Source organism: Dama dama, chromosome 24 (assembly GCF_033118175.1).
Source record: "Dama dama isolate Ldn47 chromosome 24, ASM3311817v1, whole genome shotgun sequence".
NCBI lineage: Eukaryota > Metazoa > Chordata > Mammalia > Artiodactyla > Cervidae > Dama > Dama dama.
In genome coordinates, this window is record NC_083704.1 from 17,745,950 (window position 1) to 17,759,092 (window position 13,143).

A 13,143-nucleotide genomic window follows, 5' to 3' on the forward strand; every position below is an offset into this window, starting at 1 on the left:
CTTTCTCATCTGTTGCCTAATCTCTTTCTACTCATACCTTTGCTCCTGCAAAGCAGCAGGCAGACCTGAGGAGTCCCATGTGCCTTTGCTTTGTCTCACATTCTATTCTGCCACCTGGAATGGTACCATCCAAACCATCTCTTGTTCATCCAGCCTGGAGACATCCTGTTTGCCCTTCAACCTCACCACCTCTGGGAAACCTTCCTTGACATCCTCCCTGCCTCACACCATCACCTTGCTATGTTTTCCCAGCCCAGGGAGCCTCTAGGACAGCATGGGTTCTCCACAGCACAGCATCTTTATGTATATGCATCAGAGCTCACAAACTGGCAGATTGCTGGCTGAATTTGCATTGCTAAAATATTGTGTTTGGCCCACAATATGTAGATATCTTCTGGAATTTGTAGTCAATGTTTATAGTTAAGAGAGTTTACATAAAAATCGAAATTTCCTGTCTCTATTTTAAAAACCTGGATCATCTGGAAGCAGTGGACCTATGTTTCCACATGACAACCAAAAGCTGAACTGGGAAGTGGCTACCACTTTGGCTGGCGCATGAACTCTCATGGTCTTGGTACCCACCCAGCCCATTCCTCACATTCCAGACACATGTTGTTATATGTCTGGCCTCTGTAAGAATTTGAAATTGCAGTCTGAGGCATGTGTCTCTTCCTCCATTATGTGAGGATAATGAAACCCATGTGATGGAGTTGTGACAATGAAATGAAGATCATTTGACACAAAACATATTTAACAAATATTACTTCCTTTCTTGGGCAGATTGTTTGCAAAAATGACCACAGTTATTCCCTTTCCCATCTCCATACCCCTTTCAATATGATGTTGCAAGTTTTCCCATCAAGAGGTGAGTCTGTTCCCCCATTTCTTGGATCTGGACTCACTTGTGCCTTGCAACTTGAGTCAATAGGATGCAGTAGAAGTGACATTATGCCAGTTCTAAGCCTAGGCCTCAAGAGACCTTGCACATTTCCATTCTTTCTCTCGGAATCCTGTCTCCAGTAGGAGAATAAGCCTAGGCTAGTCTGCTGGGGGGTGAGAAACTACGTGGAACAGAGACAAGGCACCCCAGCTGAGGCCATCCTGGATCAGCTGGACCGCTGCTAATCTGTCCACTGTCTGCAGACGCATGAATGAGTCCAGTCAATGTCAGAGGAACAACAGGCTGATCTCAGCCCAAGGTGCACAGAATATTGAGCTAAATAAATGGCTGGTGTCTTAAGTCACAAAAATCTTGGGGATGTTTGTTTCATAGCAAGAGCTTACTCATACACTCTCTTCCCATGAGCCTGGGATGGCAGAGGCCATGGCTTATTAATTTCCACATTTTCCTTAGGACTTTCAACCTAGGCTTCACCCAGAAAGAACTGATGACAAAAAGGAGAAAGGGCTGCTGGGCACTGGTGATTTGTTATGGCTTGAACACTCACCCTGCATCAGATCCATTGCCACAGAGTAAGGGGTCAGAAGTGCCTTCTTTGTTGGTATAGTAATCTGCAAAATAAAGCAAGAAGCAGAAGTCTCACATATGGTTCTCAACCCTCAACTCAAGCCTTGAGTGGTGAAAGCAACACCTGCTGAGACTTCTGCCTGAGCAAGGAGAACACAGTTGACTGTGTGTCCTCCGTGGGTGTGCTGGGAGCTAGGGAAGGGAAATGTCTCATCTGGGGAGAGAGAAGCTGAGCTGTGGCCTCAGCCTTGAGCATCCTCCAGCAGAGGCAGAATGACTTGCCTCTGGACTGATCGCTCATTTCCTTGTAAAAGGGACATTGGACAACTGAGAATGGGGGGCCCCAAAGTAAAACACAACTCATGAGAAGCATTTCAGTGGGAAAGAGGAATCAAAATATATGTCTGCACAGGTATGCAGAGGTGTCACACTCCCCACCAACCAGACCTTGGTCCCCATGGCAGTAATTCCACTCCCGTTTTTCGTGAGAGGAGTAATTGGCTGTCTCGTTGACAGCTGTGCAATTCTTGACGCATTTGTTCTTGAGGTTGCCCTTGAAGAGCTGCAGGCCCACCAGGGCAAAGACACTCAGGCAGAAGACAGTGAGAATGGTCACGTCAGCCAGCTTCTTCACCGAGTGGATCAGGGCCCCCACGATGACCTTCAGTCCTGTGGGAAGATGACAGAGATACTCTCACGCGGATGACGTGGCACACACAGAGCACACACATGTGCCTGGCATGCTTGCATCTTAGCCTTCCTATCCTTTCACTACACACAAGTGTGAGATATTTTATAAACTCTGCTGCTGCTACTGCTAAGTCACTTCAGTCGTGTCCGACTCTGTGCGACCCCATCCCTGGGATTCTCCAGACAAGAACACTGGAGTGGGTTGCCATTTCCTTCTCCAATGCATAAAAGTAAAAAGTGAAAGGGAAGTCGCTCAGCCATGTCCAACTCTTCGTGACCCCATGGACTGCAGCCTACCAGGCTCCTCCATCCATGGGATTTTCCAGGCAAGAGTACTGGAGTGGGGTGCCATTGCCTTCTCCGTTACAAACTCTAGGACAGTTTCAAGCCCAGTTCCTCATCTGAACCTTGCCATAAACATGAGAGGCAGATAGGAAGAGAATACTGTCCAACTGTAAAGATGAGGCAACTGAGACCCAGACTATGCATTATTAAAATCTTCTTAAAGTGAATAAATTCCTGACAGTAGCGATTTGATGAAAAAATAATTGTTGACTACCTGCTATGCTCCAGGTACTAGGCCTAGCATGAGGCTGCCAATTTCACTCCAGTCATTTGGTATCTATTATTCTGTCCTTATCTCAGTCCTGGGAGGCAGCTTGAGGCTTGGGGACACGTGAACATTGGTGTGTGAGAAAGAAAGAAGAAGAAGAAGAAAAGAAGGAAGAAGGAAGAAGAGGAAGAGGAGGAAAAGGAACGAAAGAGGAGGTGGAAGAAAAGGAAGAAGAGGAAGAAATGGAGGGAGGGAGGGAGAGATGCAAGGGAGACAGAACAAGACAGAGACACAAAGACAGAGGGGTGAACACAGAAATAGAGCGAGGCCATGAGTGACACTGAGAGTCACTGAGGAAGAGACAGACAGAATCTGAGCAATATAACTGGCAGCAAAGATGGGGCCCCTGCTTGTTTAAGGAAGGATGACTTATTGCTCTGGCAAAGGAAATCACCTTCTTTGGAAAAGCAGATTTTTAAGTAGCAGAAAGAGCTCTAAGCAGAGAAGCAAGCTGCGATCTAGCCTTGCCTTGCCTTTTCGGTCAACAAATAATCCACTGAGCACCCTCTGCCCTGCTTGGTTCCCTCTCAGGAGCCAAGCAGTGGTTAAGGCACTGGCCTGTGTGGGGCTGTCTGACGAGTGAGGGGAAATTCTATAGCATTACTGAGGAGGTGGGCACACGGTGAAACAGTCCATCACAGAAGCCTGGGGGTGGGAGGAGGGCCGGGTGGGGGGTTGAGGAAGATGGGAAGGACCAGGGAGCCTCCTTGAGGAAGTCGGAGCATGGCAGAACCCTGAGGATGCGTATGAGTTGAGTGAGGAAGAGAAGGGACTTTCCTAACAGAGGAGCAGCATGGCCTGGGGCTGAGTGATGAGCAAAAGCTATGAGTATCTGTGGAACCAAAGGAAGATTCTGGAGGTAGGTACAGGAGAGAGATGAGGCAGGAGGGGAGTCTCCATAGGCCAGGTGTTATATACAAAACTCAGGGTCTTCCTGGCTGAGTAGGTGAGAGAGATACTAAGGGGAAGGACTGACTACTTATTGCTGCGATTTTCTTCATGAAGAAAATGATTCTTCATGATTTTCTTCACTCAGTGGAAGTTGGCAAAAACTTTCCAGTCATTTCCTGCAGAGCCAGACGCAGAACTGTGGAAAGGGACTTCTACTCTAGTGTAAGTATTTCTGTTTTCAGGTGAGGGCAAGGGTTTTGGGGTGAGGGAGGGGAGACAACCCATTAGGCCACAAGGGGGAAGCCTTGAGTCCCATCTCAAGGCCATTACCTGGTCTCAGGCCTCACCATCCCCTCCATCAACCCAGAGGGGGCTGAGGAGTATCATGTGGCAACATACATCTGGGAGGCCCAATAAGATCAGCCCTGGGGGACTATTTCCATTTCTGAATTGTCTGTAATCAAGAACTGTCTAATTATTTTCTCTTCTGTGGGTCCAAAGGCAGGGCTGAGGCTCAAATGTTCAGATTCATGAAAATGGGGAAGACAATCACCATAGCCTAGGACTGCCTTTTCCCTTCTTCTCTGTTTCCAGGCTTCCATTTCGGTTTCAAGTATAAATGAGAATCTGACTGGAGGCTTGCCTGAATCCCGCAAGGAGAATGTAAAACAAGGACCTGACCTTTTTGTCCTTTATGGATGCCATGAGTTACTCTGGACAGAGCGCTGGCTAAGAATCAGGACATGAGGTTTCCAGGTTACAACTGCCTCTAGTGATGAGGATTCGGGATTGTGTTTTCTACTCTCTGTGCCTCAGTTTCTTTTTCTCTTAAATGAGGACAATAGTCCATGTTCTGGCAATTTATAGGGCTCTCGTGAAAATCAAAGTGGGATGTTAGGCTGTGGAAACCAACATAAACTCTATGAGTAAATGTGCTGGTTAAAGCTACTCACCTGGGATCACAGACACGGTTTTTAAAGCTCTAAGGACTCTGAACGTCCGCAGGCCTGAGATCCCTCGGAGATCTGTCACTTCACCAGCATAGCTGTAGGACCAGAAGTCAGTCAGTATCTCTGCATGAAGAGGGTCTTGGGACTTTATGCAGCATGAATAAAGACAATTTTGGGCAACACAAGCCTAGGAAGGACCCAGAACAGACACTGAGAATCTACTGGCACTTGCATCCATAGACTGACATGACCCTGATTTAATTATGGCAATATTTTTCAGAGTGGCCTCTTTGAGAAGATGCAAAGACTTCCCTGGTGGCTCAGTGGTAAAGAATCCACCTGCAATGCAGGACACCTGGATTCAATCCCTGGGTCAGGAAGATTCCCTGGAGAAGGAAATGGCAACCCACTCCAGTATTCTTATCTGGGAAATCCCATGGACAGAGGAGCCTGGCGGGCTACAGTCCATGGGATAACAAGAGTTGGACATGACTTAGCAACTAAACCACCACCACACCATTGTGATCCAGAAGATTCTGTGTACTACCCATGCAGATGGTGTGTGGCCAACTCATCTCCTTGGGCACTGGTTCCTCAGGGAAAGATCTTCATGTTCAGGAGGTACAAAGTTGATCCACTTTGACAGATCAGTTATAAGCTCAGATTTAAGGTCTCCAACTTCTCCCTGAGGGAATGGGACTAACCCTGGAAAATGACTCCCAAAGCAAGTCTTTGGCAAAGAGGCCCTGGGCCACACAGTCCCAAATGAGGAAGCTGGAAAGAGATAAGGATAACACCCCTAGAATGGCAGCCTGTTTCAGTTCAGTCTCTCAGTCATGTCCAGCTCTTTGAGACCTCATGGACTGCAGCACGCCAGGCTTCCCTATCCATCACCAACTCCTGGAGCTTGCTCAAACTCATGTCCATTGAGTTGGTGATGCCATCCAACCATCTCATCCTCTGTCATCCCCTTCTCCTCCTGCTTTCAATCTTTCCCAGCAAATGAGTCACTTTTCAAATGAGTCACTTCTTCGCATCAGATAGCCAAAGTATTGGAGTTTCAGCTTCAGCCTCTGTCCTTCCAATGAATATTCAGGACCGATTTTCTTTAGGATTGACTGGTTGGATCTCCTTGTAGTCCAAGGAACTCTCAAAAGTTTTCTCCAACACCACAATTCAAAAGCATCAATTCTTCATCCCTCAGCTTTCTTCATAGTCCAACTCTCACATCCATACATGACTATTGGAAAAATCACAGCTTTGACTAGACAGACCTTTGTTGGCAGAGTACTGTCTCTGCTTTTTAATATGCTGTCTAGGTTGGTCATAGCTTTTCTTCCAAGGAGCAAAAATTAAAAGCATCTTTTAATTTCATGGCTCCAATCACCATCTGCAGTGATTTTGGAGCCCCCCAAAATCAAGTCTGTCACTGTTTCCATTGTTTCCCCATCTATTTGCCATGAAGTGATGGGACCAGATGCCATGATCTTCAGTTTTTTGAATGCTGCGTTTCAAGCCAGCTTTTTCACTCTCCTCTTTCACTTTCATCAAAAGGTCCTTCAGTTCCTCTTCACTTTCTGCCATAAGGGTGGTGTCATCTGTGTATATGAGATTATTAATATTTCTCTTGGCAGTCTTGATTCCAGCTTGTGCTTCCTCCAGCCCAGCACTTCTGCAAATAAGTTAAATAAGCAGGATGACAATATACAGCCTTGGAGTACTTCTTTTCCAATTTGGAACCAGTCTGTTGTTCCATATCCAGTTCTAACTGTTGCTTCTTGACCTGCATACAGGTTTCTCAGGAGGCAGGTAAGGTGGTCTGATATTCTCATCTCTTAAAGAATTTTCTGGCACCCCACTCCAATACCCTTGCCTGGAAAATCCCATGGATGGAGGAGCCTGGTAGGCTGTAGTCCGTGGGGTCGCTAAGTGTTGGACACGACTGAGTGACTTCCCTTTCACTTTTCACTTTCATGCATTGGAGAAGGAAATGGCAACCCACTCCAGTGTTCTTGTCTGGAGAATCCCAGGGATGGGGGAGCCTGGTGGGCTTCTGTCTATGGGGTTGCACAGAGTCGGACATGACTGAAGCGACTTAGCAGCAACATAATCAAAGGCTTTGGCGTAATCAATAAAGCAGTAGATGTTTTTCTGGACATACCTATAATGTCATACACAGATCAATGTGGAGAAATACTCACGCCAGAGTGATGACACTAAAATCCAGCCAGTTCCAAGGATCTCTCAGGTAAGTGAACTCATTTAGACAAAATCCTCTTGCCAATATCTTTATCAAGGCTTCAAAGGTATAAATGACAGTGAAGACATATCTGGGAGGGAAGGTGGAAAGGGAGTGTTAATTGCACCTTGGAGAGAGCTGTGCACCAAAGGGAGAGTGGCTGTGATTGTTCCAAAGGAGAACATGCAAAGAGTCACCAAGGTGGGGAAGGAGAAGAGTGGAAAGTAAGGAGATGAGATGCAGATGGAGGAGCTCAGAGAAATCAAAAAGATGGGTGGGGTGGGGAGGGACGTGAGTGGCTGGGATGACTAGCAGCCTCTGCTGCTCTGAAGGTAAGCAGAGGGCTATGGCACGCAACCACCACAGGGTTCCAAAGTTCCTCCTGTTCCAAGAGGTTCCTCAAGGTTCCCTGCCCTGAGGGAAGCCGGCAGTTCCTCCATCAACTTGTTGACTGAAGATACGTAAGAGGAAGGAGATCTGACTACCTCCCCCCTCTCCAGACTTCTCTGCTTCCCACTGTCTTTTCTTCTCATGCCATGCTTGGCCTGCTGGCATTTCTGGCCTCAGGGATCCTGGTCTGTTTACTATCTAAAGCAATAAATAACTAGGTGTCACGGAAGAGAAAAGCATCTGAATTCATACACATTTCTCTCAGGAGGATGGGTCCTGTTAGAGGAAGTCATCTCAAAAGAGCCTTTTTATTCTGTTGGACACATTTTGGGCTTGGATTTGAGGAGAAGGCTCTGAAGCTGAGGTTGGGAGTTGGGGAGTGTTTCTCTAGTGTTCAGAATGCCTCAATCACTGACAGCACTGGTTCTCAGACTCCAGCACAGATCTGACCAACCCCATGGAAAGCTTGTTCAAGCATAGATTTCCCGGCTGTCAGCCCAGAGTTTATGATTCGGTAAGTCTGGGGTAGAGCCCAAGATTTTGCATTTCTAACAAGTTCCCAGCTGAGCCTAATGCTGCTGGCCTGAGGAACTATCCTTTGAGAACTACTGCCCAAAGGGACATAAATGCATGCATAAATCACACCTAATTTTGGATACGCTAAATTTTTTAAAAATTACATGGTTCTAAATGTAAATACTGGTATGAAAAATGAAAAGACTTTTGATTGAATATGGCAGATTGAACCTGTATTTACCTCCAATCTTTTGGAAATCCTTCTTAAATGATAGTAAAAGGAACTTTTAAAAAAGCATACATTCATTAGGGCAATGACAATGGAGAACACAACAGTATTTTGGAAATTAGAGTGAAGACGGATGAAAGGTAACTGACAGCAGACCCTAGAAAGCTGGAAGCGGGGAGTTCCCAGAAGCAAGCCAACCCAGATAGCAGAGCTGCTTAGGACTTAGGGATGCTAAATGTCTCTGAAAGTGGAGCCCAGGGAGACAGTGGCAAGTGGGTCTGTAAAGAGAGCTTGAATGTCTTTATTAACAAGCAATTGGGCTTTCTAAATACCACCCCACACCACCCATTCAGAGAGGAACTGCCTCCTCTGATCTGGAAATAGACTGACTGAATAAGAGGGAGAGAGCTGCATCCTGAAACAGGGGTATGAAAGAAAAATTTACATATGTACTAAAAGGCAGACAACCCTGCCACCCACCCACTTCTTCCCCTCAGTAAGTTCCTAGAAGCTTGGCAGTCAGGCTAACAGCTCAGGAAGATGCTGCACTTTTCATATATTCAGGCAGCCAGTGAGCATCAGGAATCTGAAGGATATTTCTAACACTGGAGACTAAAGGAACGAACAGGGAAGAAAAAGAAAAAGAGAGAATGCAGATAGAAGTAGATTTAGGAAATATCCTTATCATTAATATTTTTAGAGACTTAGGAGGTGAGAAGATGGTACAAATAGAAGGCTACAAACTAGAACATTCAAAGGACAAAAGTGAACACTTGAAAGCAAAAATATGATAGCAAAATTAAAACATTAATAGAAGGGCTAGAAATAAAGTTGAAATCTCACAGAAAGTGAAACAAAAAGAAATAAATAAGAGGTGATTACAAATATGAAAATTAGAGAATTAGACCAATAGGTATAATGTCTGATTAATGGGAGATCCAAAAAGAAATAGAGAAGGAAATATACAGGAGAAAATTATCAAAGAAATAATATAAGAAAATTTCCCTAAACTGAAGGATCTAGTCAGTTAACATATCCATGAGTGTTCAGGAAAATGAATGAAAAATGTTCATATCAAGGCACAGCATCACAAAATTTGAGAATATTTTACACAAACAGAAGAGCCTAACTTTTTCTGAGGGAGTGAAAATCAGAGGTCACTTAAAAAGGACTGAGAATCAAAACAGTGCCAGATTTCTTCATAGCAAAAATTGGAGGTTATAAGACAATGGAATAATGCCTTAAAATTTTTGAGGAAAACAATTTCTAATATAGAATTGCTTCTCCAGCTAAACTGTTTAGATGAGGGTAGAATAAAGATATGCCAAGTCTCAGAAAATTTATTTCCCACCAACCCATCTAAAAAAGTTAGCAGATGATGTGTCCCACCAAAACAAGGAAGTAACCAATAAAGAGAAGGATATGGGATGCAGGGAAGCGACAAATGGTATCCAAAAGAGGATGGAGAAAGAAAAATCTCTGGAAAAGATCTGTTCATCACACTGAGGGAACATCTAGATCAAATTGAGGCAGCAGTTGAGGGACTCTAAGAGGGATTTCCCCAAGAAAAATGGAAATTGATGGATAATCTGATACATTCGAGTAAACTTAAGCAAGAATTAAACCTCTGGAGAAGACTTTGGGTACAAATTAGTGATAAATATATAGAAAACTGAGCAAAGGAAGAAATAAAGTCCTTATTAACTCCAGAGAAAGCAAAAAATATATGTATATACATAACCAAAATATACTGCATGATACAGCTATGAGCAGTATTTGCTTAGCAATACCATTCTATAATCATATATATAGTCAGGCAGTGTACATATTGTCTGATTATCTAACCAAAAATTATAGCTATAATGGGAAGAGAAGAGACAGAAAGAGAAAATAAGTGTTTATATGTGGACCTAATCCCTTTCTTTTCTATAACAGAAAGCCAATAGATAATATCTAATGTGGAAAAAAATTTTTTTAAATAGTGGTCTGAGTATATTATTAGAGAATGAGACGTATCAAAGAAAGCAGTAGAGAAAAAAAAAACAGAGTGGTTGCCTCTAAAAATACAGATTAGGCGTGAGGAGACAAGAAACATGAAATTGCTGTTTTTGTTTGAATCTTTATGGAGCTATGTGACCTTTTAAACCATGTATCTGCGTATCTTAACTAAAAGTAAAAATCAAATTAAAAAGCGAATAGCAGTAATGTTTTTTTTCTATCTGTGAGAGGAGAAATGCTGTTTGAAATCATTCACGAAGAAATCTATATCTGGCTGGGAAGCTGCTTGAGCTGTCAGCTGCCATAGCTTGTTGGGTTTCCCCCCTCTCTTTATGTTTTCTAAATTAGAAAATCTTAACTCAGAATTATAGGTTGTTGGGAAGCTTTGACAGATTATTTCTGGCCTTTCAGATCAAATGCAGATCTAGAAATTATGGAGAGAGTTCTCTCTAAAGACTATTTTCAGAGTTTCACCAGAGGACAAGAGCCCCAGCTTGGTGACACTGCAAGCTAGGTAAAAGGTCTCAGCTGGGGGAGACAGCAGCTGATGGAGTCACATCCTCTCTCTGGTGACATTAGCCTCAGATGCAGCATTTGGATGTGATTTTTAAGATGCAAAGACATACCTTAAGGGTTTTTCCTGATGAGTGAAGAAAATCACTGGTACTGGGAAAATGTCGAACTCTCAGCCACTGAGCTGTTTGCACCACTGTTGAGTTTTAAGAAGTTGTGATATTTAATCATTTAAAAATTCTGGTATTTAGACCCTGAAGTCAAAGATCCAGACTATTCAACATCCTAAATGTATTACTGAGACAGGCCATGTGTAGTCACAGAGATACTCATTTTAAAAGATTTGACTTCTTATTAGAAAACTGCAAAATCTCTTGTTGTTGTTTGCCAGCCAGAGCAATTGGTGTGCAAACATGTCCTGTACTCACTTTTTGTTTCAGTCCTATTGGCTGAGGAGACATATGCTAAGTGACCACAGTCAGTTTATAGTCACAACTCCCGTGATGTCCCTCAACAGCGAATCAGGGTCTGGAGGCAGGCTATAGACAGCCCTCCACTATTTTCACCATGAAGTGCCGTACTGCATTTGGAAGCAACATCTCCCATTGGTACAGTGATGCCTTCCTTGCTGCTCATGTAGCTAGAGCTTCTTTAATATCAGTTTAACTATCTTTTCTTTTCACTGTGGTAAAATACATATAATAAAAAATTTACTACTTTAAATAACCATTTTTAAGTATACAATTCAGCAGCATTAAATACTTTCATAAAATTGTGCAAACATCACCAAAGAATATCCATCTCTAAAACTTTTTCATCATCTCAAAGAGAAACTCATTAAGCAACTCCCCATTTCTCCCTCCCCTGTTCCCTGGCAACCACTATTCTACCTTCCGTCTCCATAAATTTGCCTATTCTAGGTACCTCGAATAAAAGGAATCATATCAATACAATACTGGTCCTTTTTCATATCTAGCAAATTTAACTTAGCATAGTATTTTAAAGCTTCATCCATGTTGTGGCAAATATCAGAATCTCATTCATTTTTAAGGCTGAATAATATTATATCATATATGCATACCACATTTTGTTTACCATTTATTTCTTGGACATTTGTCCATTTATCTGTTGATGGGACATTTGGAAACCACCTTTCAAGTATTGTGAATAATGCTGCTATGAACATTGGTGTAGGAGTTAATGTGCTTTTTAAAGTCTATTTCATAATTGACAAACTAAGTTTAATTAAACCAGAAATCTCTTCTTTTAAAATCAGCTTCATGATAAATAGGACTAAAAGTTATTGAATACTTCTCTCTCACATATATGGTGAATCTATACTGACAACTGACTTATTCAATCATTTTACTCAACTATGAAGTACAGTGTCTGCTTGTTTACATACATAACAGTCATCGATTTTTAAATGCCAGTCACATTATAAGAAATCCAATAGCTCTGACAAAGGAATTCTACTGATTATTTCTTGCTTTTTTTCCAACTACAATATTTGTTATTTTTGAAGCTGGTTTTATATCTTACCAGCAAGGGCAAAACTGTGCTTATTTTTGCTATGAGGGCAAATGATGACTCTATAGTTTTTATATCTTTCAATCTTTAACATGGAATTTTGACAATTTTGTACTGGAAATCCTTTTTTTTTTTTTTTTTGCGTTTGTACTAGGGACAGTCAGCTGATTTAAAAGTGAGGTTGATAAATTAGAATATAGTAAGGAAGTTTTGGAAGTCTTCTAGTATTCTTTTATAAACTGTTAAGAGATAATAAATCAGGTATTAGAACAAAGGGGCTTCCCTGGTGGCTCAGACAGTAAAGAATCTGCCTGCAATGCAGGAGACCTAGGTTTGATCTCTGGCTTGGGAAGACCCCCTGCAGAAGGAAATGGCAACCCACTCCAGTATTCCTGCCCGGAGAATTTCAGGGACAGAGGAGCCTGGCGGGATACAGTCCATGGGGTCGCAGAGTCGGACACGACTGAGCGACTAATACACACACACTTGACCAAAAGGATCATTGATCCAATAAAGTTTATTTATCATTATTCATTGTCATCTCCCTGTTTTCTTATTTATTTTTATCTGCTTTTGTGAGATTATCCACATCGATTGTCCACTTATGACATACAGATTCAAGCTTTTTGCTTTGACAGAGTCCATTTATTACTTATAGGATTTATTTTTCTCTTTCAGTCACTATTATATTTCTGCAAACCACTTTTACAATGATAGTTCGTTCTTTGAATTGTGATACTATGCAATGGTAATGATGACAAATTCAAGTTTAACAAAAGTAAACAACAAATGTAAATGTAATATCATAGGACAATAAAATACATTAGTTAAGATAGAGGATTAATTCCATAACTAATTCCATGTTAACCAGTATGAACTAATGTCAGTCCTTGAAGTTCATACACTGCTCTAAAAAACACGAAAAGTCAGAAGTTCTATGTAAATGACAATTAATTTTACATTTCAGATTTTTAAATGATCTATGTGTAAAATGATTACATTGCTTTTTCTTCTGAATCTGTCAAATGTTTTAGAAGCTACTGAGACACTTTTAGTGAAAATTCTTTGATCACTTATTGAGAAATGCCATGGGGGGATGGAGAGCTGAATTGTTCT

At 42.3% G+C, this 13,143-nt stretch overlaps 1 protein-coding gene across 1 annotated transcript in view; it reads right to left on the reverse strand.

Annotated features, from left to right (window-relative positions):
- SCN10A (sodium voltage-gated channel alpha subunit 10) overlaps window positions 1-13,143 on the reverse strand; it is an 88,031-nt gene that overhangs the window by 58,057 nt on the left and 16,831 nt on the right. Inside the window, exons 4-7 of the mRNA XM_061127811.1 lie at window positions 6,814-6,942; window positions 4,616-4,707; window positions 1,916-2,137; window positions 1,449-1,512 (exon numbers count right to left, since the gene is read on the reverse strand). Of these exons, the coding sequence (XP_060983794.1) occupies window positions 1,449-1,512; window positions 1,916-2,137; window positions 4,616-4,707; window positions 6,814-6,942 (507 nt within the window). The remainder of the gene's footprint in view (window positions 1-1,448; window positions 1,513-1,915; window positions 2,138-4,615; window positions 4,708-6,813; window positions 6,943-13,143) is intronic.